The sequence below is a fragment of the Fusarium phalaenopsidis genome (genome assembly GCF_050370095.1).
Source record: "Fusarium phalaenopsidis strain FUZ10S chromosome Unknown contig_32306, whole genome shotgun sequence".
In the NCBI taxonomy this organism is placed as follows: domain Eukaryota; kingdom Fungi; phylum Ascomycota; class Sordariomycetes; order Hypocreales; family Nectriaceae; genus Fusarium; species Fusarium phalaenopsidis.
Genome location: NW_028145403.1, coordinates 571191 through 598274, shown reverse-complemented (window position 1 = coordinate 598274; position 27084 = coordinate 571191). Strand labels below are relative to the sequence as shown.

The following is a 27084-nucleotide window of genomic DNA, read 5'->3' as shown; positions in this document are numbered from 1 at the left end:
AGGATGGAGTCAATAATAGCATTTGGACTCCAAAAATTTGACTAGCAAGGGAGTAAATACATCATCCTTCCTCACTTGGTACATCTCAAGTTGTTCATTCCCCAACAGGAGAATCCGTGCTCTTAGCCACGTCCTCCCACTCTCTACATATCTCTAACGTCTCTTCGCACTTTGTCTTAATCTTTAACCAGCTGTCAGAGCCCAAAGGAACTCTCAGAGGCACCTTCTTACCAGAAGCTATGCCCGTTACTCTGACCAGTTCTATCATCCGAGCCACAGCCTTATCTGGGTCTCCGGGCGAAGTCGCAGTCAAAGATGCCTCAACTTGCCGAACAGCTTCGTTGAATGGGGCATACTCTGGAATCCGAGCCTCTACATGCTGCAGCTTGTTAAAGACGGGGGTTCGGCAGTAGCCTGGCTCGACCATCAAGACCTTAATGCCTGGGGCGAACATTGCAAGCTCTTTGGCGAGACATTCAACAGCGCCTTGGGCAGATCAGTCATTGAGCCCTGCTCATATTTGAAGTTGGCTTACCCTCTAATGCGAACTTGCTCGAACAGTACCCGGAAGCACTGGGGTCTGCGTGCCACGCCGCCTGTGAGCTCACATACAAGAGTGTACCTTTGCCCTTGGCTCGCAGGCGTGGGAGAACGGCACGAGTGATGTTGAGAGGACCATGAAAGTTGACCCTAAAGGACTTTTCCATATCTTCTTGTCTACAAATGATCATTAACGACTTGCTTACTTTCCAACATCAAGGCCACTTACGTCAACTCTTCAACGGCGCCGCTCAGGATATAGCCCGCATTATTGACAACGACGTCGATGCCACCATCGTAGACACCCCACGCTTCATTGATCTTGGCCTGAATGACCGTTGGGGGCTCTGTAACATCCAGATCAAGAATTGTTGCTCCGGTATCTTTGAGGTGAGCGAGTTTTACATCCGCATTGCGGCCGGTTGCGATGACATTATCACCAGCGGCTCGGAGCTGCCGGACAAGAATCTCGCCGAAGCCGCTTGAGCAACCAGTAATTAGCCAGGTCAAAGTCATTTTTGCCTCGATCCGATGCCGATGATAGCACAGTAAACCCTGCCAGGATGGAACATCTTATATCGCCTGATCCATTATGGCGGAGCCGATCCGGAACGGCCGGGGTATCGGCGTTACTGGCACAAAGGCCGGTCGATGTGGAGAGCTGTGTAGATTGGCGAGGTCCACGCGAACGTTGGTATTGTTGACAGAATCCTACGGCATCCACTACTGAGGCTATCCTTGCAGTATCGCTCAGTCAGCAAGCAATCCTTCAATGACGACGAAGCTTACTCCTGGCACGAGGTGTTTGATGGGGAAACGTTGCATCGCATCGGACAGGTTCCCAATGTGGATAGCAGCACGAACTTGATGGTATTACCAATCTCATTACATCCGATGCTGGTCGGATGAGAACTGCTCCGGCATGTCCATTATCCCGTCCAGGGTGAACAATGGTCACGCCCCTCGCTCGTAGAACGCGAGAAGATCCGCAATGTTTCTTGTCGCGGTTGAGAAGTACATATTATTGGGCGCAATCGTCACGTCTCTTTAGGTATCTGTTATCAATAACCTTGGTTTCCGATTGGCTGCTGAACAGCTACGCGACCTAGAGGGTGGGCCAATCAAGATATGGCCGCTGGAAAATACATGGACACAGGGCAAGTGTAGGCGCCTCTGTAGGTACCGATAATCCGCCCCATCACGTGCGATAAGAACACTCTCCCAAGCCCTTGCACTCCTTGTAAAATGATAGTCCCTACCCGAGAGTGTTCTGTTAATTGACGAAGATTGCACTTAAAGCTAAAAATAAGGGGTAGTTCTAGAAATTTAGTACCTAGTCTGAGATGAGAATGCTCAAAAGAATTCTTTTACTCCTCTGGCCTTGCAGCTATAGGTTTGAGGGGGTCTGCCTTACACTCATGCTAATTGTGCTTCATGTTCTACTCATAACATCACATTGCACAAACGGCTGCTCAATGAGGTTCAAGTGGACGTGCGGGGATTGGAGGCCGAAACTGCACAGTAGCTGTTCCAAAGAAGGCTAGTTGGATTGATTAGCGGCTAGTGAAATCCGCATTACTGGTTGGATAAAATGGAGCAGTACCTGTCTGGCCCTAGCCCTGGTGCACTTTTTCAAAAATAGCCACACCAGAACACCACCCCAGCATGATGCAGAGCAATGCGACTCCTCTTAACCAACGACCAAGATCTGTCTATACGTCGTGAAAGACAACGGCAATAGTATTGTTCAACCTGTAATAGCGGGACTTTGGTCTAGCCCAATGTTTCCAAAAGCCCAAGTTGTCTGCTTCAGGATAATCACCCATCAGCACTGTGTCATAAAATGGCACGAAGTTGTGCACCACCAGACGGCTACCTGCAGATGGTCAAGGGGCAATACGAAAACAGTCGCGTCGAGATTGTTTTTGTTTTGCTTTTTTCTCATCTTGCATCTCCTCGCCGTTTTGCTGCTGAGTACGACCTGACTGGCATTTCTCCGAACCTGGCGAGTTGACAACCTCGCGCGATCCTTGTAAGCCATCACTTCAGCAGGCTGACCAGTATGTAAACTAAGAACACGCCCCTGATACAGTGTCTCAACCCCCTTGACACGTAGGTGGGAAGTTCAGACGCGCTGCGCGTACGTGAGTAAGCGAACAGCTATATATCCACCCCTCCACGAGGGCCTCAGTCATCATGAGAACATCACCAGCGTTCTATCAGCAGAGAGTCTCCAACCATTTCAAGATTGACATAGATAAGCTCAAAGCTGTCTTTCCTAGCGACTCAATGTACTTTTGGAAGGAGCTTTCCTTACTGTCTAATGAGCATCGAGACTGGCGTACGGTGTCGGAGGCGCTCAACGAGGCACAGAACCGTCGTTGCCAAGAGAAGAGACGAGGTGTGTCCACAGCGAGGAAATGGTTGCCCCAAGATGCCAAAGAGGCCAAGAAGGCCCTTGACGCTGGTGGCACATTTGACCTCACCCTTCGAATTAAGGAGCCGCCAAAGTCAAGTGTAACAGGATCACCCCCTTTGGCCGATGAACTCCCTGTTCCTGCCAAACCCAGCACGCACATCCTCTGGTGTGGCGTGCCAACAGTTACGGATATGAGCGTTCATGATAAAAGTGCTCTAATCTCCCTCCCTGTTGCCTCTGTTGCTGTGAGAGCTAGCAACCCAGACTCCCATCTGCGTTGCTTCTCAGAGGAGCGGCTCCAAGGCCTTGAGCAAACACTTGGCCGTGGTTTCGTCTCAACTAATCAAGGAGGCTGCGCTATAGTCCACCAGGACTTGGCGACCGTGCTTTGTACTGAGCATACAGGCATTGTTACGGCCGAACTTCACAACTGGGACTGGTTTCGTCAGATGCTTACGACGGGCGAATTGAAGAATCACGTCGAAGCCATTGAATCTGACCAGGCCGTCATCTTTGTCGCCTACACCGGTGCAGAGTGGACTGAGAATGGACTTGAGCAGTTCTACCGGGACATGGAACCCCTCTGCGCCATGCTTCCCCATCTGAGGATGTACCCCAGCCACGATGAGTTCATGGCTGTCAATCTTAAATTCCCCGACATTGCAGCCATGGACCGTATCGCCAAAACTGCCCCACCGTCGTACGCCTACAGACCCCAGACCTGCTTTGGCATGGGGACATGCACCCTCGATACTCCTAAGGGCGAGAAGACCGTCATTAAACGTAACTTCAGTGACGCTTCGAGCCACGTGAAGATTGTACAAGGACCCACGGGCCACCAGCTCAAACTGGCTTGCTTCACCGGAGAACGTGTCAAAACTAGACAACCTGAGCCCGAAAAGGATGAGCCCAGCGCGAGATGGTTTCACATGGAGTACGTCCCCACCTTCAAGACGGTAGGCGAGTACAGAGTTCATCTCTGCGGCGACAATGTTGTTTCAATCGGCATTTCCAAGTTTGTCAAATACAAGCTTGAGGTTCGGTCTGTTAGAGTGACGACGATTTCGCATGGTTCTCCAAGTCACAGGAAGAGCAGCAGAAGAAGCGACAAGAGCTATGTGACTTTGCTCGCTACCAAAGAAAGAAGTTGCTCGAGCAACCAAATGCCGACAAGGCTTTTCAGTCTCTCCGCGTTGGTGTGAGGATCGACATTGGTGTTTCGGAGGAGTCGCCCGAGGGACGGTTCTTTGGCCTGGAGCTTACGCGCTGGTGGAACGCGAATCAGATGCCTGCGTTTGTGCTTCCCGACCCTTACACGGAAGCCTCATTGAAGTATGGCAGGGCTTTGGCGATGGAGCTAACTGGTCGCTGCTGAGGAGAACTTGAGGGGGGAGTGTGTTTTTGAGCTTGAAATCGTGCTATCATCGTTCAACATAGATCATGCTTTTTTTTCGTGTGTATCATATCATATGCTATTCAAGACGCTGGCCTTACAAGAGAGCGGAAGGGCGTTTTGGTTGGGTATCTTGGATGACGGGATCGACTGCGTCAAGAGGAGCCCCTCCTCTCAAATCAAGTATTTGAGGAAAACTACCCATGCACTCGCGATAATACCAACCAAGAGACCGAAAGTCAAAGCAGTAAACCACGGACTGGAATTCCTGCGAGTCAGAGGGTCTGCTTCCCGATCTTCAATCGTGGCCTCCTTTGCCTCACGCTGAAGGCGGGTCATCGTCATGCCCTTCCCAAGTAACTTGTAGTCGACGATGATGTACGACACTCCCAGGACAAAAGCCCAAGCTTTGATCCCGATCGCTACTAGCAGAACCTTGTAATAGCCGTTGTTCTCAGTGCCATCTTGCAGAACGCCAAAGACAACATCCATCTACACGGCAAAAGTTAGTCAAGATGCTCTTCTGCTAGTCAATGGCAAGGGCTTACAATGGTTGAGCCGGAGTTATTGAAAGCTCTCCAAACCCCGAAAGCGGTGCCGATCTTGGCTTGATCGGCTACCAGTAGCGGTATACAAATCTGCAGTGGCATGGAGTTGATAACGCCTGCTAAGCTAGAGAACACCAGGGCGGCGGTCGGGTGGACGTTGGTGAAACCCAGGAGCGAGCAAGCGGTAATCCATAGAACAGGAGCTGCCGCGACGTAGTGGAATCGATGGCCATACTTATCGATAGCCAAACCAAGCACGGGGCTCAGGACAATTGGAAGGATTCGTTGTGCTGTGGAGAGATAGCCTGCAACTTCCTCCGTGTACCCCTTGAGGAATATAATATCGGCCGAGCTAGTGCTGAACCCACCAGCAGCACCACTCTGAAGCAATTGAGTAGCCGGAAGCATGAGATATGCCCAAGGTAGGTTAAGCAGTAGCCTCCAGGAGAAATTGCGCTTGGTGATCAGATGTTTTTGGGTGATTGCAGCGTCGCGACCTGGCGTCAACCTGTATTCGACAGGAACCACGAGACGCTCAAAGTAAACATAGGCCGCGTTTATGATCAGAGACAGTCCACAGAAAACAACGGGAATCCAGAATGCCCAACCGTACCACCCGGTTTGGTCTCGGATCGGAATCGCCACCATGCCTGAAACGAGGCCGACCGTGCTGGAAATTGCACTTTCGAGTCCAAAGGCCAAGGCCAGGCCAGAAGCACCAAACCAGTGGTAGAAGAACTTGAAATAGTTAGTCTCTCCACGTGTAAACGAATGAACTTGGGGTAGGTGATGTTACTCTACCTTTTGTGTCGCCGAGTCAAGAACTGCAATGCCAAACCCCATGAGAACATGTCCTGAGACAAGCAGCCTCCAAAGCCCAATTTGAACACCGACAGCAGCAACAATGGAGCCGACAAGAATGACACTTGTACAGCACAGCGTGACGATGTTGGGCCCCCACCAGTCCAGGATCAAGCCCCCAACAATGGGGAAGATGGTATTCACAAAAGCATCTGCGCTACTTATGACGCCGAACTGCGTGTTGTTGATGCCGAGTTCTTCTCGCAGGGTATTCTTGAGAGGACCCAATGCTGAGCCTGTCCAGGTGTGTCCTATTGGAAGGGTAATAACAAGAAAAAGTGCCGTCCATTTGTATTTCGCGGGAATTCGGAGTGGGTTGAAGGCCTCATTGTCGACTTCAGTGACGTTGATGTCAGCCGCTGCTGACTCTTCGTTACCAGCAGCGACGGGTTTGATGGGTCTTTGCTCCATGGTGAATCGAGCTTGTAAGAGTACAGAGAGGCCAAGGGGAACAACCATCTATGTCTACCGTCGTTTCTTGTTTTATGTACGGACATTTCCTCTTGCCAAGCTATTGTCACCGACGTCGCCTGATTGGCGATCCACCTTGGATGGGTACATTTTGTCGCTTTAAGCTTATCAGATGGCGACAAGAATGGAATAAGGTTGTGTTCGTTCGGCTTGGCAGCTTGGCAAGGTGGCTTGGACTCCTCGTCTGAGCCAAGCGGCTGGGTCTGAATAGACTCCTTCTCCATAATTGACATGGATTTAGGGAGAATTCAGGCAAAAAAACCCACAAGGCACATTTCTTTTCTCTCATCTACCAATAAGGGCCCCATTGATCCACTGCCAAGTGACGCGGACTGTGCAACGTTGACTGATACGAGGAGGCCAGGAGGAAAATAATCTTATCTCCTTCAACATTGATAGGGCAAATCCTCTCGCCTGCTCGGTCCGTTTACCTTATCCTCGATAGCATGAAGCACCATCTGCGTGATTTTTCTCCTCTCGTCGAATGCCAAGATTTATCTCGGCCCGAGACTATCTGTGCTCATCTGAAAGGTGTGAATCTCGCAACGCATTTGTGGTTTCTTGTCCGGCGCTTCTTGAAAGGGACAAATAAAACACAGACCATGTCCTTTCTTTGACGATTTCAGCGGTTGTTCAAGCCATAAGGCGTATGGGAGCCTTGCATATTAATTTAGTTCCAATGCCTAATATACAAAAGATTGGTTATGACGATTCCTGACACATGCCCCTCGATGATCAAGAGGAGCTCCATGAGCCGAGTCCACATCCAACACGAGGTCAGAAAAGTACACAATGAACCCTGTCAGACCCAACACCTTAGTATAATACCCTTGACAAACTTTTCTCACCACGGCCATCTAACCACTTGAAGTCAATCTCCCCTTCAGTCCCTTAGCAGCAACGCCCCCAAGCGCTTCCATAGTCCCGGTAGCCATGAGCTCCAACACACTGATCTCCAGGCCAAAAGCAAGCTTCCACCATCTACGTAGCTCAATAGCCATGAGGGAATCAAGACCAACCTGCTGCAGTGTCAAGCTCGTATCCAGGTTCTCGGCATCCTTGAGGATGAGATTGAACACCTTGTTACCGATCTCTTGCGCTAGAAAGACCGAAGTGGCTGCTTCGTCGAGAATGTGGGGGTTGTCTGTAGCGCTGGAGAGAAATTCGGCAAGCTTGTTGGAAGACTCGTCCTGATCTGTGGTTTTGGTGCTGTTGTAGTTGTGGTAGAAGCCCATTCGACGATCTCGTCGCCAGTTGGTTCGCGTGTTGGTGTCGTTGAGATCACTCTCAGATCGTAGACCCATGACAACTTGCCCCTTGCTGCTCCAAGGATGATGCTGTGTCAGTTTGCCGTGATGGTCAACCCCAACTTCTTCCACTAGCCTCGACGGTGGATCAGGCGTGGTAGTGGTGGAGGCTGGTGACAGTCTGATAGCAAGCTCGAAAAAGTCAAGCAACTCCTTCTCTCGTAGGCTGTACAAGCCTTGAGACTTGATATTCTTCTTGGCAAAGGCGTTTTCGGCCACGTAACCAACATCCTCGATGGCACAGATGTTCAGTACAGATGCTGGAAGAGAGAGCGACCGTCGATACTGGGTGAATGCCTCGAGGAATGTGTTGGCTGCCGAGTAGTTGCCTTGTCCTGGACTTTCAACGATGGTGTTGATGGAGCTCGCCATGACCATGAAGTCAAGGTCGTGGTTTTTGAGGCACTCATGCAGGTTCCACGCTCCCTGTATCTTTGGGGCGGTGGTCGTTGTCCAGTCCTCATAGGACATGGAGGCAATGGGATTGTCGCGAAGAACCATGGCAAGATGAACAACGCCCCTGATGGGATGCGGTGCGAGCGAGATGGCTCTCTGCACGTCTTCCATGGACTGAGCTCGACCGGCCACTGTCACTACCGAGCATCCGCACGACTCTAGCTCTCGGATGAACACTTCGTCTTTGGGCTTTTGGCCTGCGCTGCGGGAGAGGAAGACCAGAGATCTTGCCCCGCGCTCAACAAGCCATCTTGAGATGCCCACTCCAAGGCCTCCCATACCGCCTGTGAGGAGGTAGGATGCGTCGCTCCTCATTCTGAGCTTAGTGTAACGCGGTGTTGTAGGGAGGGTTGAGGCATCTGTAGGGATCCTCACCACGACGTTGTCAACGTGATCGTCTCTGAGTTGCCGGAAGGCCTTCTCAATTTCAACTGCCTCAAACACAGCAGAGCCGATGGGTTCGATCAGGCCGTCTTCGAAAAGCTGGATACTCTTCCTGACAAGCCTGTTATGAGAGTCAGCAAGATGTACACTTTTGGGATATCGTTGTAGTTGTACTTACTCTCCCATCCGCTGAGGCCGCATCCGAGCCAACTGGTCCATGTTGACGCAACAATAATATTTGGCCTTCAAGAACCGCCTCATGGCAAGAGCTTCTCCATCAAGGCTGTCTGCCTCCCCGAGGTCGATCATTTTGCCGAAATCGGCAACGCAGTCCCTCAAGGCCTGGCGGGAAACCCCGGGGACTGAGTGGAGGACAAGATCAACGCCACAGTTGCTGGTTTCACGCTTGAGAGTGGCGGCAAGAGAATCTTCATGGCAGGTGAAGATGTGGCGGACATCAATCTCGTAGGCTTCGTCGAGGATCTCTGCCTCTTCTTGGCTGGCCGCTGTAGCATATATCTGTATTGCTGCTTAGTTTTAAACCGCACAAGTAGGGAGCATGGAGTTTTTTACCTTGGCGCCGATGGACTTGGCGATCTGGATGGCGGCTTGACCGATGGCAGTCGCTGCGGGGTGAATCAAGACAGACTGGGAATTCTCATTAGGCTCGGCATCATCTTTACATGGCTGAGATCTGGAACTTACCTGACCCTTCTGGAGTTGTCCAACGTTGATGAGACTCTCCAGAGCGATGGTGAAAGGCAACGCCATCGCTGCAGCATCCTCAAAGTCTAGACTCTGGGGGATCTTCTGAACTAGAGATTTGAGGCAAGTCATCTTGGTCTTGATGGAGCAGTCTGTAGCCGTAGCAAGGACACGGTCGCCGACAGCCAGACCTTCAACGTTTGGACCAACAGCTGACACCATACCAGTCACTTCGAGAAGATCATGATTGAGAGGCGTATCCTCTTCCGTTTTGAAGACTGCACTATTAGCACCGGCGCTGAGTGCTACGGCGCGTGTGTCGACAACGACATCGTTCTTTCCCAGCCCCGGTTGAGTTTCGTTTGCCCAAGCTAGCTTGCCCTTCGATACAAAGAGCTCCTTGATATTGTCGTCTGTATCAACACCAGCAGCTGAGCTCGTCTCTTTGAGCTCTTGACTAACGAGTAGTGGCTGATACCGGCCAATCTTGACAAGTCCCTCGTCAACGATGTACTCCCTGTCCGGAGACAGCAGCCCATCGTCAACTGTCCGCCGGATCTTATTCAGAGTCTTGGCCACCAGTCCAGCAAAACAAGACTCATCAGGTTGGATCTCGAGGGTGTGGAATGGGATCTGAGACTCGGCACGGATACAACGTGCGAGGCCAATGCAAAGGGATGATTGCGGATCTTGGCAGTTGACCTGAGCTGGCTTGGTGAGCCACAGGACGCGTCCCGTTTTGTGGCTGTTCAAGAAGTCCTGGAAGTCCTTGAACTGCTTTTGACTGATGTTTCGGAAGAAGTCAATCTCGAGGTCGACCAGAGAAATGATATCAGCGTCTGGTGACAGGGTGGCAGCTTCAGGCAAGCCATGCACGCTGGTGGGTATCCCAGACTCGTTGAGCTCTGCTATCAACTTCTTGGCTAGAACGCTCTCAGGCTCCGTCGTGAGGATGGAAACGTTGCTGGTGTCCACAAGATCCTTCGGGTTCTTGCCATTCTCCACCTTGGTACTGACAACAGCAGCACCATAGTTGAAAGGCTCTTCAGCGTCAAGAACAGCGGTGTCAACTCCAGAAAAGCCAGCCGCCTTGAGCTCATTGTCCCACCTCTCAACACTGACATACGGCTCCCACTCTCTCCCGTCAGCCTCACCGAGCCACCATCCTGAGAAGTTCCCAAAGACGTAGTTGGGAGTGCGCACGACACCGCAGAGCTCAGTCAGCACTAAGAGGCCGCCTGTGCGTAGCAGCGGCTGGAGGTTAGACAATGTCTTGTTGAGGGACTCGGTAGCGTGGATGACATTTGGAGCAAGAATAACGTCGTACGTGTTTGCTTTGAACCCCTGCTCGAACGGGTCCTTTGAGATGTCAAAGGCACGGTAGTCCATGTTGGGCGCATAGTGGAAGCGTTCTCGAGCTTGCGGGAAGAACCCGGCTGAGATGTCGCTGAAGGTATAGACGCTGTACGCTGGGAGACCATCCGGCCTGGCCAAGTTGCGAAGGATCATCTCGGTTGTCCCGCCAGTTCCAGCGCCGACCTCGAGGATGCGGAGGTCCGGTCTTGAGTGTGCCAAAAGCTTCAAGAAGTCGCCTTTCCCGAAGCTGACGGCGTTGTAGATCTCAGCCAACACATTATCCTTCATGAGAGTTTCGAGAGCATCGACTTCGCCAGTGAAGATGCCCTCACAACTGTCGTAGATGGCTTTGAGACCAACAGCAAAGAAAGCCCTCGTGGTGCTCTGAACCAAAGTCTCATAGTACTGGTCGATCATGACACGACGTTGCGGGGACGACATCTCAGCAAAGTCCTTGCTCTGTTCGACGACGGGGTACGTGCCTTGCCTAGCACGATCGATCTCCATGTCCAGCCAACTGCGAAACTTTTCGAAGTGCCAGTTACCGGGCTCGAGATTTCGAACTTTCTCGGCAGTTTCCAAGATGCAGAGAAGGGTCATCTCCTCATGCATCCGTGCTTCCTTCAAGTCCGACCGAGTGGAGCTGAAGAGTGTCTTGTGATCCACCAGGTCAAAGTCTGGCAACCACTCAAGACGAGCGGCTGCATGGCGCTCTTGTTGTTGGTCTTGTCCGTCATCGACAGGCGTCAGCTGCAAGCCGTTGAGCCGAAGTGAAACTTTGCCATCCGTGACAACTTCGACAGCGAGGTCGCCAAGAGTTTGAGCTGAGGCCACGACATCCATGCTCAGAGCGCTGCGCCTAACAACCAAGTCCTCAATACTGGTCGGTACACGAAGCTGGCCAAAGTTTCTGCCGAGACCTCTTGTTGTAGCCGCAAGGAGAAGTTGGAGACAATTGTCCATGGCGGCTGGATGGAAGAGGAAGGCTTCATCGCTCTGCCGACTCTTGTTGTTGATTCTGGCAACCGCCAGGTTCTCTGTAGCTGAGGTGACAATCTCCTCGAGTGCTTGGAACTCGGGACCGTACACAAGACCGATGTGTTCCAGCGCATCGTACCAACCGGCTGAGGCAACAGGACGGACAAGGGCATCGGTGGCCGGCGTAAGTGAGGGAGTCAAGGCCTCGTTGCATGCCTCGACCTGGCCCTCAAAGTGAAGTGTCCAGGAAGAGCCATTGTGAGAAACGATAGTAAAGGTAAACCATCTGAACACAGATGTGTCGGAAAGGTTGACAGGCCTCAGGGTCGTCACCACCTCAACGGGTTGGTCGGACAACACCATTGCAGATCGTGCCGTGGCATCTTGCACTCGATAGCCCTCTGAGATGCCTGTAGTCTGACGAATAGCCTCGCCAGCCATGGCGATGTAACCAGCGAACGGAAAGACAACATCAGACCCGACCATGTGGTCACCCAACCAGGGCTCGTCTTCAAGCGTCAGGTTGTTACGCCAAGCTGGTTCCAAGCTCGAACTGTGCGGGTTACGAAGACCTAGAAGACGATGGTGACCAAACTCACGGAACCTCGACTCCCTAGACAAGCGAGTCTCGTACCAGAACGAACCGCTGCTGTAATCCCAGGCGTAACTGGGCAGATTGGTCAACACTTTGCCTTTGGGGACAATGGCTGACCAGTCCAGGGGGACTCCCTTCTGATGCAACTGGCCAAAGGTGGACAGCAAGTTGTAAGAAGAGTCGCCGCTGCGTTTGAGCGTAGAGATGTAACGATAGTCTGCGCCAACAGCGGTCGAGATTTGGCGCAGTGGTCCAGAGAGGGTAGAGTGAGGGCCAACCTCGACAAAGACACTGTTTGGGAGATCTTTAAGGGCCTTGCTGACAGCTGAAGTGAAGCGAACCCGCGAGGTCAAGTTGGAGATCCAGTAATCCGGGCCCAGACTGTCACCAGAAGTAACCATCTTGCCCGTGACAGACGAGAAGAAGGGGATGTCGATAGTAGCGGGTCGCTTCAGATCTCGCCTTGCCAGCTCAGGCTCCATCAGATCCTTGTACTGAGTTGCCAAAGGCTTCATATGGTCTGAATGGTAGGCGATCTCAACCTTGAGTCTCCTGGTCAGAGTATCGGGGTTCTCTGCCTTGATGGTGCCGAGCACCTTATCCAGCACCTCCACATCACCAGACAACGTGACGCTCTCAGGACTGTTGTCACAGGCGATGACGATGCCATCTTGGACGTACTTTGATACGCCATCAACGCCCAGACCAACAGCACCCATGCCGCCCGCTCGAGTCTGAAGAGTGGTCACGTAGCCTCGATAATAGGCGGCGATGATGGCCTCTTCCAGGGAAATAGCACTGGCTGCGTATGCTGCCGCGATCTCTCCACTGGAGTGGCCGACGACTCCCGATGGGTGAATGCCGGCACGTTGCAAGTGACGGACAATCGCAACCTGTAGTGCTGTACAGAGGGGTTGGGAGAGCTCGGCTTGATGAACCCGACTCTGGCCGCGAGGAGCAAAGAGCTCATCTATTGTACTTGTTAGTAATACTTCTCGTGACGAACCGCTGTGACTGACCTTGAAGGTTCCAACTGGGAGGATGTATCAAAGACTTGAGGATGTCGTTCATCTTCAGCACGTCTTCTCTGAAATGGGAATCTGTCTCGAAGAGCTGCTTTCCCATCTCAGGCCATTGGGCGCCCTGACCGTTGAAGACCATGACAACTCCAGGAGCTGAGCTTGGAGCCCTGGCGGGGGACGATGTCTCAACCAGCGAGCCGTCTGCCTTGACCACCATGAATGCACGATGAGGGAAAGATTGGCGATGGTGAGCCAGCGTGTACGCCATGTCGGTAGCGTTGTGTGGGTGTTGTGCCAGGTAGTCTTGGGCGGTCGAAAGGTACTGCTTCAGAGACTCACTCGTGTTTGCAGACATGACGATGAGCTTAGGGCTCGAAGATGTCTCAGTTTGAGTCGGCAAGCTTGGAGGTGCCTCAAGAATAACCTAAAGGGGAAGTTAGTTGGGAATCTGTGTGAAGAGTTCAAGCAACTCACATGGGCATTGGAACCCCCGATGCCGAAAGAGTTGACGCTCACTCTCTTGTCCCGACCTTCTGGCCATAACTCAGGCTCGATGGGAACTCTGAGCTTCTTAGTGTCAAAGGGGACTAAGTCAAATTAGAATCGATCTATGTGCGGCACCTCTGGTAGACTCACTCTTGGGGTTCGGGTTATTGAACTTGATGTTTGGGGGGATGGTGTCGTTCTCCAAAGCAAGAACAGCCTTGATGATGCTGGTGATGCCTGATGCTCCTTCAGCGTGCCCGGTGTTTGGCTTGACCTATGGGACAGTTAGGGGCGTATAAAAGATGGTTCGAGATACTTACAGATCCAATGTAGACACCATGCTGTCCAAAGACATTGCCGACGGCAGTGGCCTCGATGGGGTCACCAGTCGGTGTCCCAGTCCCATGGCACTTCCAATGTTAGTAAGAAACGCTAGATACTAAATGAAGCATGTGTTGAATAAACGTACCTCGACAAATGCGGTCTTGCCCGGATCTAGACCAATGTCCCCGTAGACCTTGCGCATGAGCGCCTCATGTGAGGCACCATTAGGGGCCAAGATGCCCTGACTCTTTCCATCGCTGTTAGTAGCAGTGTTCCGAATAACAGCCCTGATGGGGTTTTTGTCACGGATGGCGTCATCCAGAGGCTTGATGTAGAGTGCATTGATGGCCTCACCACGGGCATACCCATTAGCCGAGGCATCAAACGTCTTGCAAGAGCCATCTGGTGAGAGCATGCCCTCACCGGCCATGACGGACGTGGGGATAGGACCCATGACCAAGTTGGCGCCAGCAACAACGGCAGAGGAGCAGTCACCACTTTGGATGGCTCGGCAAGCCTCGTGTAAGCCAACAAGGGAGGCCGAGCAGCCAGTCTTGATGACCATGCTGTACCAACGAATTAGCACAGACAAACACGCAATGTCAAAAGGGAACAGACCTTGGGCCTTTTAGGTCATACTCAAAAGAGATGCGGTTGGCAAGGATGAGGTCACCGTAGGCGGCCAGGGGGTACCCCCCAATGTGTTGGTCCTCCTTGCCACTCATCTGAAGCCAATCCTCTCCAAACGTGCCCACATAACACCCAATGGGCTTACCACGAAACTCTGTCTCCCCGGCACTCTCTAAAACCTCACGAGTGATCTCCAGAAGCTTTCTCTGCTGTGGATCACACCTTTCAAGCTCCCTCTTACTCATGGTGAAGAAGGAGGTGTCAAGGGTGGACAGGTCATCTGAGAGAAAGTAACCCTTCTGGGCTGCGATGGAACTGCGGTTACCGAGCTTGTTGGTAAAGCCGGCTGCGTTCCAGCGAGTTAATGGGATTGGAGCTTGAAGGTCTTTGCCGTTGATGAGCACGTCCCAGAAGGCCTCTGGGTCTTTGATTCCCCCCGGGAGACGGAGCGCCATCCCACAGATGGCAATGGGGCGTGGATTGGTAGGGTTGCCGTTCAAAGAAGGTTGGATGTCATGGCCATGTCCGTTCAAAGAAGCATGGTCAGTGCCATGCCCATTCAACGGGTAAGAGGAAGTTTCATTGATGGTACCATGCAGGGTATCATGGCATTGACTGGGCTGTGGCTGTTGTGTGGCGTTTGACAACATCATGACAAGTGAAGTAATGATAAAGGTGTGTGTGTGCAAGTGAAGTGTATTATTCTTGTGTTAATTCTGTTGATTCCTATTAAACAAGTCTTCTACAGCCTGATATTTATGCCCTTCCATCGGCCTCGAACACTGATATCTTCAACAGATCAACTCAAGTAGTGAATCCCAAATTGGACAATTACACGCGATGTCTTCGACATGTCGACAACTAGAATCGAGCTGTCAATCCCAAATGGGACAAATACACGCGAAGCGTTGGTCTAGGATGAGTACTTCAGACGTCTGTTGGCCCGGGTCACTCTTCCGGGGGTCTGTTGGTCCAGTTCGTGTTGCGAGCCTTAGCGACATGTCCGGCCTCTTGGCTGTTGGTCCAGGATCATTGCCCCGGAGGCGCTACTGTTGTCTCCGGATGGTGTGATCCACTCATAGCGATTGTTTGCTTTACAGCCTCAACACCACTTCGACTTTAGCGAGTTATGGTTGTCTGTTCGTGACATCTTCCCCACCCATCATGATTTGCTCGACACCCTCAACTCCTTTTCGGTCTAAGCGACTCAAGCCTCGCTTGTTCGTGATAATGCACGTCCCCCTTTTTGACGTCCGTGTTGTTGCATGAATGCCAACTGCCCATTCTTACTGGTTCTTGCCTAACAAACTGTGTTAGGTGGCTAACCAATGTTGGTCTGTTCAGCTCAGCCTGATCACCCTCAGCCGATCTACTACTTGGAGCTATTCCTTTGCGACTCGTGGCGGCAAAAAACCTCGGTCCCGGAAATGTACTATCGAGATCAGGCTTAGCTGAGTGAATCAGCCCTATAGAGTCTGGTGTGCCTGGGTGTGGATTAGACAAAGTTCCCTTGTGGCTGATGCTCGCAAAACGCCCACGCGCTTATACGGTCCACTACTGTCCACTACTGCCGCGATAGACGAGCTGGATGGGGATTAGCTTGGGTGGTAGGGCTGATCGTTTGCGAGCGCCTGCAGGCGTCTGTTATCATCTGCCGATGGCTCTTATCATTTGCAGGGCCCTTCGGGGGCCGATGACGTTGTCGGTACTGCCGGAGAGTTGATTCCTTGTCAGTAGTAATCCAATAAGCTTGGCCAAAGGACCATCACATCACTGCCAGGTTCTTACCCGAAGTGCCGGTTTACGCCCGGATGACGTTTCGGCTTGGCTTTTTTGGGGCACGCCGCAATTCATAGATTCCACTATTGCGAGAAGCGTTTACGACACGTCTCAAAGTGGCATCAGGCTCTCCGACTTGAGACGGAGAGTGAGCCCACAGGAGCCATAGAATCCGTTCAAGCTCACTGCCTTGCAAGTTTAGGGTAATTTATGTTCTGTTGACAGGATAACACCATTCTTACGTCATTGAATGCCGGATGAGGCAACACTTGAAGCTATTCATAACCATAAAACACCCCTGAAGCTAGCAGCCCTTTTCCCACGAGAAATTGTCCCCGCGAACACCCATGTCATTTTTCTCTTAATCCACCTCTTGTCTCAACAACACATGACTTCCAACCTCCTACATCAAAGACCAAAGATATTCCGCCATCGGGTCCTTCCAAAGCACAGGACACGCCGGAAACTCATCAGAAGCCAGCGCAAATGGCGGCTGTCCAAGTAGCATCTTCAACTCCTTGATTCTGATGAAAAGAATTGATCCAACGCCACTCAACATGCCCGGAAACCAAATAATCAAGAACGGATAAAGGATAAATACCGTCCCAAGGCACATAAGAACGATTGAAGAGAGAGCGGCAAGAATGAGGGGGATAAGCGACCAAAAGGTATCGTTCTTCTCCACACGTCTTGTGAATGAGATGACGATGGTGAGGAGGATGCCAGATACGATAGCCAGGTTTCGGTAAAAGTCAAACATGGAGATATGGTCACCTTCTTGTGTGACGAATGCTTCGTAGAGACCTGGGTATGTGGTCTTGATGATGGTCACCACTATTGACGTGCCATTGTATGAGGTTGACAGGAAGCACCAGAAGAATGTCGCGGCTGTAGACTCGGACCCGAACTCCTTGATGTAGATGAACTGGTACCAACAGGTGCATCGTCTTGGGTCGCCTCTGCAGAAGAGATAGAGGGCATCTTCTCTGGGCTCTTTCTTGTACTCTGCCTCAGGTGCCGGTTTCGTGAAGCCAGGGGATCTGAGCAACAGAGCGATGGACAAGACAGAGACAAAGGCACTGCCCACGGCGATTTCGAAGCAGCGGTTGTCGGCGACTGTTAGGGATTCTTTCCCATGCAGCTTGATCCGTCGGTTGTAGAGGAAGATGGTTGCTGAACATTGGAAAAGAGTCCCAAATGTGACGATGGTTCTTCCCAACCTCACCCAAGCACTCTCTTCAAGATTGGACCGCCAAGAGTTCTTTTCACTTGGCGTTCCGATAAAACCGTCTTGGCTCATATCCAGTGTCTCCACCTTGGACTCAGCCCTCGGACAGAAGAGAATCCTCCATCGACGCTCGAGAAGCTGTCCCTGCTCGCGTATCGACGATGGTGACTTGATAATTTTGGTGACAAAGTCATAAATCATGAGGACCAGGCCCAAAGCTGTCTGCGCCAGAATAATAAGGGGAGAAACAAAGAAGAGAATAGGCTCGATTGAGTCGAGCGGGTCCTTGCGCAATGAGACAAGGTTGCAAAACGCCGTGACGCCCGTGAGATGAGCCACGACGAGTTTGACGATGAGCTCTCTGCTCGTCCGGCTCTCGTCGGGCGGACAAAGATCTGTTAAATCGGACATGATGAAAATGATGAAGAAGTTGAGTTGAGAGATTCAAGAGTGCTCGCGTGAGGGCTTCATGAAACGATGGCTGTGCAAGAGCTGAAGACCCCCGATCCCTGCTGGTTCCACACATAGGCTGACAGCAAGATTTCGCGGGATAATTCCGGGGTAGGTCGGCGATAGCGGTCGCGAATCGATTCGCATTCGATGTGGGGTTTGAAGTTCATGATCCCATTTTCGATCAGCCCTGCCAAGGTGATGGAAATAGCTCACGGGGGTCTGACGGTGTCTCGAGGTGAGGGTGAGAGAGTAACAGCAAGCTCGTCGCCAGATGACTTGCAAAAAGTGGAGTTTCAGTGAGTCTGAAAGAGTTAAAGGAGAGGCGTAGTCACACTTCTTCCATACTAGGCTTGCTAGAGACCCGATGAATAAGAACAGTGGCAGGGGTAGCATGTTGCGATACAGGCAACTACCCTGACTTGACCATCATCTGTCGCTCCATCGTAGTCTGAAGCAGCGTTTCCGGCGCTCCACGATCCGCCTCCTCTGTGATCTTCAGCAACTCCTCCGGCAAGCCCAGCCGATTCTCCTCGACATATTTGCACGCTTCCAGGTTGGATGACCATAGTTCACACCAGTACTGGGTAAAGGCGAAGTACCCATCCACCAACGCCTCAGCATTTACCTCCCCGCTGTGCCGGAAAAAGGTAACCCATTGCTCCTTAGTGAAGCGGAACTCTTTTAGGCGAGGAAGTCTTTCCCGGATGCTATTAAACATAGCGTTCCATCGTAGAGAATGGACATAGAAACCAGGAGTGAGAGTCCGTTTCCCAGCGGATATTTCGTATGCAGGACGGGCATCATTCTCATCATCGAGCTCAGGCGGATCAGCAACCCACGTCCAGCCTCGCATGTCGACTCCCCAGAATGCAAACTCTGGCTCGAGGACGAGAATATGCGTGGCTATCGTGCAGCCGTGTAGACAAAGCGAGGTAAGAGACTCTAGCGAGAGCACCCATTCGAACTGATCCCGTTGTGCAATAACATATTCGGCCAGCGTTAGAGCCTTGAGTCGGGGGAAATGCAGCCCTTTGCCGTTGAACTCGCCGGGTATAGCGCCCCATTTGGCTGGGCTGGCGAGGGTCAGCTCGACAAGCTGCTCGGCGACTGAAGGTAACAGTGTATTCTGCAGGTAGGGCTCCCATTCGCGTATTTCACGTAGGTGTACATCCTTTTCCGGTCTGCCAGATATCTCCTGGGTGATGAGGATGTGCAGCCGCTCGATATTCTCCAAAAGGCCGTCGGTGAGGTCCTTGGGCAACGATATGTTTTGTACGTTGTCCAATACCAGTTCACGAATGATGCTTGTGTTTGGGCGAGCTGCACGCTTTCTCATGGAATCCAGAACGGCCCTGAGAGTGTTTTCACGCGTGACGGCCAACTCCATCTCTGGATCTTCTTGGTCCCCATCACGTCCAACGCAGGCCCACGAGAAGCGTACTTCAAGTGCATTGAGATGGGTCATATCGCAGATGTGATCAATGGCCGCTTTGAATTGAGGCCAGTCGTTGTCGTCCCTCCAGTCTTCCCACACCCAGGACGCGCGCTCGTCCAGGTCGTCCCACGGGGCACTCTCAATGGCGACACGACAGGCGGCAGCTCTGATGGCGTCTGTTGCTAGCATGTGCTTCCAAAACTCGAAATCTCTGTTGGCGTTCCATTCGCTATGGAAGAGCGTCAGGGTCTGGAAAAGCTGCGGTGTCGCGAGGACGTTCCACCGACGGCAAACAAGGCGGACAGGCCAGATATCGACAATGAAGTCATTGTGAAGGCGGTGCTTTTGGGCCTTGGTTGTGAGATGACTGAAGATGTTGCTTAGCACCTCATCGGGGAAATGGTTGAGTTCCATGAGCAGAGTAGGCGGTAGTGGTGCTTAGCGGTATTACTGTTTAATGTTCAGCGATGGTGGGTAAGATGGCGGACACGTGCGTCGCGTTGCACACATGGTTGACGGTGGCATGGGTACGTACTGTATGTATTCACCAATGACACGTTTATAACACCGTCCCCGCGCGTCTTTTCTTCTTGGCAAACGCGCTCGACCAAAGAAGACACACATCTCCCACATCCTCTACGATCTTTTGGCTCAGTTAACCCATCAAGGGCCGGGCTTCATCTATAATAAAGAACACATTCCCACATCCTCTACAATGTCGACAGCAATTGCCAGACCGAAGACGCCCGAGACACGGCGTCGGGATGACGACCTTATTTTTAGCACACCCACAAGCAGTGCAGACCTAGAGCTGAGGATAGCGCTCCTAACCCAGCGCCACGACGCTGAACCGTGGGAACCCAGCACGCCCAAGTGCAGTGCCGACGTTGAACAACAAATTGTCGAACTCAAGAAGAAACGCGATGACTATTTTGACGATTTTTGTTTCATCATGAGAAAGGCTGGCAAGAGAATGGACGAGCAGAGGGCGCAGATCAAGGAACAAGAACAAATCCGTGAGCCCCTCCTCGCCGAGTTGGCCGACCTGGAGGATGAGAGTGAACAAGCGGATCAAGATGAACAAACTGAGCCCGTCCAGTCTCTTTCGGTGTATGAGCGCATACCAGTCATCACCAGCCCTCCGAACAAGGAGGGCAAGGAGCACAACAGTCGCGGCAGAAAGCGGAAATCTGAACAGAAGGCGGACGAACCAAGCGTCCAGAAAAAGAAGAGGGCAGAGCGAAGAGACAATGGCATGTAGGAACCCGTTAATTGGCTGCAAGGAGGTCGTTTGGGCTGACTGTGAACCCTAGGGGTCTCAAGCCATAACCTGGGTGAGCCATTGGGTATATCAACTTGGCCAGAGGTAATGGACCGCATATTTCATCATTGACCACTGTTCAATCATTGCAAGTCCGGAGGCAGTCTGTCCAAGCTTTAGGTTAGGTAGAGATATTTAGGCCGAGAGAGTAGTCCCATCGTGCCTTCGTAATAGTGCGCTTAAGAATATGCTTTAATTAATCATCGTTAATTAATTTTTTAGAATTGTTTGAGCTTGTCATCTCGTATGAGCTGGATCCTCTAAATCCATTGACCGCTTTAAGCTGCTCGGTAATAAAAACGCCTGAAAAAGCCGAGAAGCGCATATCAGCGCCTTCGGCTGTAAGGGCGCCACGGACCCGGACTTAAAAAGGCCAAAAACCCGGCTTCTTCGGCGTCATATTCTCGCATTTTCTCACTTTGACACAAATTTATTCGCCCTGTCAATCAAATCTTCAAAATGTCTCCTGAGCCGGAATCTGATAACCCCGCCCCCGAAAGGTCGGGAACAAGGTCTTGCTATGCCTGTCGCAGGAAGAAGATCCGATGCGACAGAAATGATCCATGTTCGGCATGTGTTCGCTCCGCCAAGACCTGCCTGTTCCCGCCCATAGGTCCCCGGGTCCGCCGGACAAAGAAGACCATCATGGCGGACATGGCAGGGCGACTGGCCAGCTTGGAAAAGACTCTTGCAAGAGTCACTGCAGAGAGGCAGGCTACGGCTATTCCTGATATTTTTGTCTTTGACAATTCCGAGTCAACTGAAGATGGGAGCGAGAGGTCCAATGATGATGTCCTCTTGCAAAGAGGCTCGTCAAGTCAGTACTTTAACGAGATTCTACTATCAAGGATGATTGGGGAGGTACTTCAGCCGACATCACCACCATGGTCTACGCTTACAATTTTTCTAGGAAAAAAACCTTGAGTCTGCACTGACAGCGCCAACACCACTGCGTCTTGGTACTTCACCATCACCATTTAGTGCCATGGGGATCCTCTCTTCACCCTCCCTCTCACAACACCCATCTATCTTCCATCCCGACAAACCTATAGCAGCCGAACTATGGAACACGTACGTCAGCAACGTCGAGAACTGCCTTGGCCTAAGGATTCTACATATTCCCACCGACGAGGTCAAGGTGTATTCAGCCATTCACAACCCCACGAAAGCCCCCTTCGATGACCTGGCATTCTGTTTCGCAATTTATTTTGCCTCCACCATGTCTCTAGAAGAGCCAGATGCTCCGTCGATGCTAATCTTGGATAAGCCACGCCAGCTGCAGTTGTTCAAATTTGGTCTTGAGCAAGCTCTTGCGCAGAGTGACTTTCTGGATCAGCCAACTCTGACGGGTCTCCGTGCCTTGGCTATATATCTCGTAAGCCCGTCCCCAATTCTTCATGCGTCATCATCCTGACAAGCCTATGATAGTCTGCCCTTCGTGTCCACAACCGAGGCAAAGGGATATGGATCCTCAACGGCCTTGCGATCCGGATAGCTCAATCCCTCGGACTACACCGGGATGGTGAACGACTTGGCCTCCCACCCTTCGAGTCTGAGCTCCGTCGTCGGCTTTGGTGGCATCTCATCACCAGAGACAGTCGTTCTGGGGAAGACTATGGCTTGGAAAATTCGACTGGCATGCAACCACAATCCGATGTGAAACTGCCGCTCAACATCGACGACGAAGACCTCTCCCCAGACATGAAGAAGCTTCCTCCAGAGAAACGAGGGTGGACGATCATGACCTTCTCCCTGGTTTATATCGAGCTTGCCAAGGCGATACAGAAGCTTGCCACCGCCGTCTCATCTCCCTCCCCAAGTGAAGAGACAAGACGTAAGATCATAGAAGATGCCCGATCTAAAATCATGAAGCGAGTAGATGACTGTGGCTCGGTTTCATCAGGGTTGCCGCGGTATCGTCTCACTGTGCACTGCGCCCACTTTCTCCTTCGCAAGCTCGACTTTTTCACCAGACAGCAATGGCTTGCATTACAACATCCTGGCTCCCGAGAAGCACTAGCTACGGACGATGATCTGCTCGAGGCATTGGATATTCTAGAACCGAGGGTGTTTGGTGGTGAGCCTCTTCTAGGGCCATATGGCTGGGCGAGGAAGGCCTATCCGCAGTATCATGTCACCATGTACATCCTCTGGCATCTGTGCACTCGACCAAATAGCCCTCACGTGGAAAGAGCGTGGAGGGCTGTTGAAGGCGTGTTTTCCACTGAGCTGGCCGATGAGTTTGCCGACCGAGTTGGATCCAAGCCCGCAGTCCTTGCGGCTCTCAAGTCGAAAGCCGAAGCACTCAGGAAGCAGAGCGCGACCAACCTTGGCAACGGGTCACTAGAGGAGCCAGGAGAGTCCCAGGGCGTCCCTGTGGGTGCATTTGATGGACTAAACTTTGAAGACTCGGTATTGGACAATGATGTAGATGAGTGGTTACCATGGACTTCGATGATGCAGGGGATTTCTGAGGAAGAGGCTTTCCCGTGGTTTTGGTGAGAGTCTGCTCTGTTTGGAAGTGAGAGACACATATCTTTTGTTTGTACCATAGACGACTTCTTCTCTCACAGATAGAGCACTAGCCATGCCATCAAAGATGGCATGTCCGAATGCAATGCTGGCATTACACCCAATACTGTAAGGCGACACGGCAATGCTAGTAATGGTCGAGTAAGCCCTATCAAACAGATCACTCCACATTCCATTAGCTCATCTCAACCAAGCTGTAATTATTACGCTTCTGAATACGGATTTAGGAGATCGGAATACCAGCTCTCCCGGGAGCCTAATTCCGAGTGTAGTAGTAGTATAACAGGATTGACCGCAACCCACTAAAATCGCCAAGACTCTATTGTAAGGCCATTTCACCTTTGAAGCCATGGTGAATATCCTTGTGACTGGTGCAAACCGTGGAATTGGTTATGCCATTGTGCAAACAATCGCCACCCGTATTCCTACCTCGAACATCATCCTCGCATGCAGAAGCAAAACATCAACTGAGGAAGCCATTCAAACTCTTCGTGACAGCGGAGTTCAAGCTGGATTGGATCATGTTGAACTTGATATCGAGAACGACTCTTTGATCGAGTCTGCGGTGGCAGAAATAGACAAGAAGTATGGTAGTTTGGATGGTCAGTCTCGAGAACGGCTAATCGATACACAAAGCTGACCTGAATAGTGCTTATCAACAATGCAGCCAAGGTTGAGTGGCCGGCCTCAGATAGTTTGGTCGACATTCGTTCCGCGAGCAACTCTTGTTACAACAATGTCATCACATCCAACGCCATTGTTACCAAGGCATTCAGCCCTCTACTGCGAAAGAGTGAATGGCCGCGGGTTATCATGATCTCGAGTGCACGAGGGAGCGTGTCACAGACTGCCAACAAACAGGTAAGAATCCGCTTCTCATCCAACTATGCATTCTGACTCGTCTAGCTTCCGCCCGTCGCAAATATGGACTATTGCGTTGCCAAAGCTGGCCTCAACATGCTCACGCTGCAAATGCAACTGGCGGAGGATAGTAGAGAAGGAGGACCCCACATCACGTACTGGGCGGTTAGCCCTGGTCATTGCAAAACCGCATTCAATGGATACAGGGGGAAGAAGGATCCCGTAGAGGGCGCCGAGTCAGTCATCAGGTTGCTGGAGACTGAGAAAGGCGAGGTCGAGGCTGGAACGTTTTGGGAGTATGAGAGAGGTGCTTTTCAACAAGTCCCTTGGTAGGAAAATGTCATCGATAAGCACTGTGTACCATGAAATGAAGTCATATTGATGGGCTGTGATGTGGCTGTCTTAAGATGGCAAATGCTAGCTCTGCGAAGATTAACCTCTAGTACATGATCGAGTACACTTCCAACAACTATGTGAGGACCCAACACGGCTTAATTAACCCTGCGATGTATCCCTATCTGTGTTCGCCGGGTCAACACAAGTAATGTCTAGAGTAGTCGTGTCCAGGTTCTGGCAGTCGTAAACTGGAGGCTTCTTGCTCGGCACCGTGACCGTGATGTTCTCAGCAACGATGTTACTGCAACGCTGTGGGAACTCGGTTAGATCTAACGGATGCTGGAGATAGGAGTCTACTCACGTCCGGCGCACTGCAAACCAGAGTTCCAGCCCTGGGGTCGTACTTCTTGGATGTAGTTCCCCACATGTTCTTCAATGTGATGTCCTCGATTGTTAGGTTTGCCTGTCGATGATGTTAATACTGATGTGATGTTGGTCAAAAAGAAACATACTGGGAACTCATTGCAAAGAGTCTGGTTCTTCTGTCCATAACATTGAGTGATGGTAATCGCATTGTCGTTGTTCTCATGGTAGAAACGATCGTACGTCACGTTCCTAACCCGTCCGAGGCCACCTCCTCCATTGAGGAGACTTTGGAACTTGGTCTCAATACCGGGCCAAACCTTGATTCTTGCACCGTCGCTTGCATTCGACATGGAAATGTTGTAGATATACAGATTCTCCACAATATCGGTTTCGCCCTTGTACTGACCGAGGGAGCCGACGCTAATGCCATGGGAACCATTGCAGACGAGGTTTTGGACGACGACGTTGGTACTGTTGGGCTTGAAAGAAACACAGTCTGGGATCTGTTAGTGCCTGGGCGGAGTGATGAGCAGTAGTCGTACCGTCCGTGTTGTCGATGTAAGAGTTCTGAATGACCACATTGTCCGAGCGATAGGTATCCCAACCATCGGAGTTTGCAATCTTGACTCCATCGAGGCTCTGCCAAGTCTGTTAGTGCGAGCTCACGGAGGATCTGGACTCACTTACAGATGCTCGAATATCCAAGTCGCTAATGAGAACGTCGGTGCTGTTGGCGATAATGTTGAACCACTGATCAAGATTAGTGCCACTGCCTGTGGGCTCTTGGAGGGGAGAAAATACGTTAGGCGAGTTTTTCATCCGGAGATTTGTCATGGAAGCGCCGTGGGCACCCTCAAAGGTAAACAGAATAGGTCGTAGAAGCTAAAGTATCGACTGTCAGCCGATGGCCGCGAACCATTGCAGAACGATAAACTCACCGTCTTGTTGGTCTCAATCTCTTTCCAATACGCCTGGCCATGCCCATCAAGCACTGACTGCCCATTGCTCAAGTCACCATAAATGTGAATATCCTCTCCGCCAACCTTCCAGAACGAGGACATGTTCTGGAAAGGAAACTTGAAGCTGTTCTCGGCCCAATAGTAAGGGTCAGGCTTGAAGTTTACCTCTCCGGTAATGACCACATCGACATGCTTGAGCCATGTTAGGTCCAAGGGTGAAGCAACGGTGTATTCCTTGTCAAGAACAATGGTGCCGCCGTTGTTGCACTTCTTGAATGCTTTGAGGATGCGAGAGGCGTCATTGCTATTCGATCCCTTGCCAGGCTTGACATAACAATAACGATGGTTGTCTCTCTTAGAAGGAGCTGGAAAGTCTTTACCGGTGTTGTAAGGCGATACCTCGACGTGAGGTCGCTTAGGAAGACCGTGAGAGGGCTTTGCGAGCGCTGGAGACAGCAGCGCACAGAAGGCCGACACCGAGATGAGATTTCCCAACAACATGGCGAAGACAGGGATGAATGAAATGAGCAATGCCAAACAATGTCACATTCAATAATTGTAACACTGCTGTCAACAGCTCTTATATCTCAGGTACAGAAACCTTGACAAGGTCAGGGCCTAGCAAAGAACGAATCCTATACGTGGAACAATTCTGCCCCCAACATAGCTAAATGATCCGGCTAAAAGCTAAACGCACGGCCCATGGGCAGATGAGATGATGAATCAAGAGAGATCATTTCCTCATTCGTCTTTTAAACCCCAGAATCGTATTCCCCTCATTAATTGACGCGGGGTTCCAAGACGGTTATGCGTTGGGGGTGCCAATCGGAAATAACGTCGCGAGGTTGGGGATCCATGATCTTGGCTTTGGTTCTCCGCTTCGACGGGGGTTTTGGAACCTTGTTTCGGGTAGGGCGGCATTTTCTTGGCCATTGTCAGTCTTGGCCATCTAATCTCCCGCCCTTTGGGGGCTTGGCAATGAGCGAAGCCGTAAAGAGGTATTGATGCAGCTTCACAAGCAAAGGCATCTCTATAATAGCAAGGCACTAAGGAGAATAGAGCGGGTGGCTAAGGAGCATAGGTACTAAACACCGGTCTTAGGCTAATATTGTGATCCTGACGTCTGGCATTTGCTCTAGCCCGTCGCGATCAGGTATAGACGGAGTCATTGATCGACTTTTGGATCAACCAGTGCCCAGCATAGAGATGAAACCGAAGACGATCGAAATGCCTTTCTCAGCATACGTGATTAATCATCACCTGTAATCAACTCCAAAGCTTGCAACAACTTGAGCTTGAAATATGTATTGGTATTATGAGACGAAACTCAAGCGACACG

At 51.4% G+C, this 27084-nt stretch overlaps 9 protein-coding genes across 9 annotated transcripts; 3 read left to right on the top strand and 6 right to left on the bottom strand.

Moving 5' to 3' along the window:
- Positions 1-176: 176 nt before the first annotated feature.
- LRP88_11031 (SDR family oxidoreductase) lies at positions 177-1056 on the bottom strand (the record flags this gene model as incomplete). The annotated part of the gene is made up of 4 exons (XM_083247476.1): positions 177-181; positions 232-486; positions 536-717; positions 770-1056. The coding sequence occupies 4 exons, from the start codon at positions 1054-1056 to the stop codon at positions 177-179; spliced, it is 729 nt and encodes a 242-aa protein (XP_083096624.1).
- A 1680-nt stretch (positions 1057-2736) lies between these two features.
- Positions 2737-4334, top strand: LRP88_11030 (uncharacterized protein; the record flags this gene model as incomplete). The annotated part of the gene is made up of 2 exons (XM_083247475.1): positions 2737-3996; positions 4047-4334. The coding sequence occupies 2 exons, from the start codon at positions 2737-2739 to the stop codon at positions 4332-4334; spliced, it is 1548 nt and encodes a 515-aa protein (XP_083096623.1).
- A 192-nt stretch (positions 4335-4526) lies between these two features.
- On the bottom strand, positions 4527-6172 carry LRP88_11029 (uncharacterized protein; the record flags this gene model as incomplete). The annotated part of the gene is made up of 3 exons (XM_083247474.1): positions 4527-4844; positions 4901-5638; positions 5702-6172. 3 exons carry the CDS (start codon positions 6170-6172, stop codon positions 4527-4529), a joined length of 1527 nt encoding a protein of 508 aa, XP_083096622.1.
- Positions 6173-7089: 917 nt separating this feature from the next.
- LRP88_11028 (uncharacterized protein) lies at positions 7090-14930 on the bottom strand (the record flags this gene model as incomplete). Its single annotated transcript, XM_083247473.1, has 10 exons — positions 7090-8500; positions 8558-8898; positions 8953-9027; positions 9085-12983; positions 13033-13459; positions 13510-13622; positions 13672-13789; positions 13842-13931; positions 13991-14411; positions 14464-14930. The coding sequence occupies 10 exons, from the start codon at positions 14928-14930 to the stop codon at positions 7090-7092; spliced, it is 7362 nt and encodes a 2453-aa protein (XP_083096621.1).
- Positions 14931-16657: 1727 nt separating this feature from the next.
- Positions 16658-17893, bottom strand: LRP88_11027 (uncharacterized protein; the record flags this gene model as incomplete). The annotated part of the gene is made up of 1 exon (XM_083247472.1): positions 16658-17893. The coding sequence occupies one exon, from the start codon at positions 17891-17893 to the stop codon at positions 16658-16660; it is 1236 nt and encodes a 411-aa protein (XP_083096620.1).
- A 451-nt stretch (positions 17894-18344) lies between these two features.
- LRP88_11026 (F-box protein) lies at positions 18345-19784 on the bottom strand (the record flags this gene model as incomplete). The annotated part of the gene is made up of 1 exon (XM_083247471.1): positions 18345-19784. The coding sequence occupies one exon, from the start codon at positions 19782-19784 to the stop codon at positions 18345-18347; it is 1440 nt and encodes a 479-aa protein (XP_083096619.1).
- A 301-nt stretch (positions 19785-20085) lies between these two features.
- LRP88_11025 (uncharacterized protein) lies at positions 20086-20631 on the top strand (the record flags this gene model as incomplete). Its single annotated transcript, XM_083247470.1, has 1 exon — positions 20086-20631. One exon carries the CDS (start codon positions 20086-20088, stop codon positions 20629-20631), a length of 546 nt encoding a protein of 181 aa, XP_083096618.1.
- Positions 20632-21676: 1045 nt separating this feature from the next.
- Positions 21677-23193, top strand: LRP88_11024 (fungal specific transcription factor domain-containing protein; the record flags this gene model as incomplete). The annotated part of the gene is made up of 2 exons (XM_083247469.1): positions 21677-22066; positions 22120-23193. The coding sequence occupies 2 exons, from the start codon at positions 21677-21679 to the stop codon at positions 23191-23193; spliced, it is 1464 nt and encodes a 487-aa protein (XP_083096617.1).
- Positions 23194-24579: 1386 nt separating this feature from the next.
- On the bottom strand, positions 24580-26246 carry LRP88_11023 (exopolygalacturonase; the record flags this gene model as incomplete). The annotated part of the gene is made up of 7 exons (XM_083247468.1): positions 24580-24729; positions 24782-24883; positions 24933-25282; positions 25392-25425; positions 25474-25536; positions 25588-25668; positions 25725-26246. 7 exons carry the CDS (start codon positions 26244-26246, stop codon positions 24580-24582), a joined length of 1302 nt encoding a protein of 433 aa, XP_083096616.1.
- Positions 26247-27084: the final 838 nt, after the last annotated feature.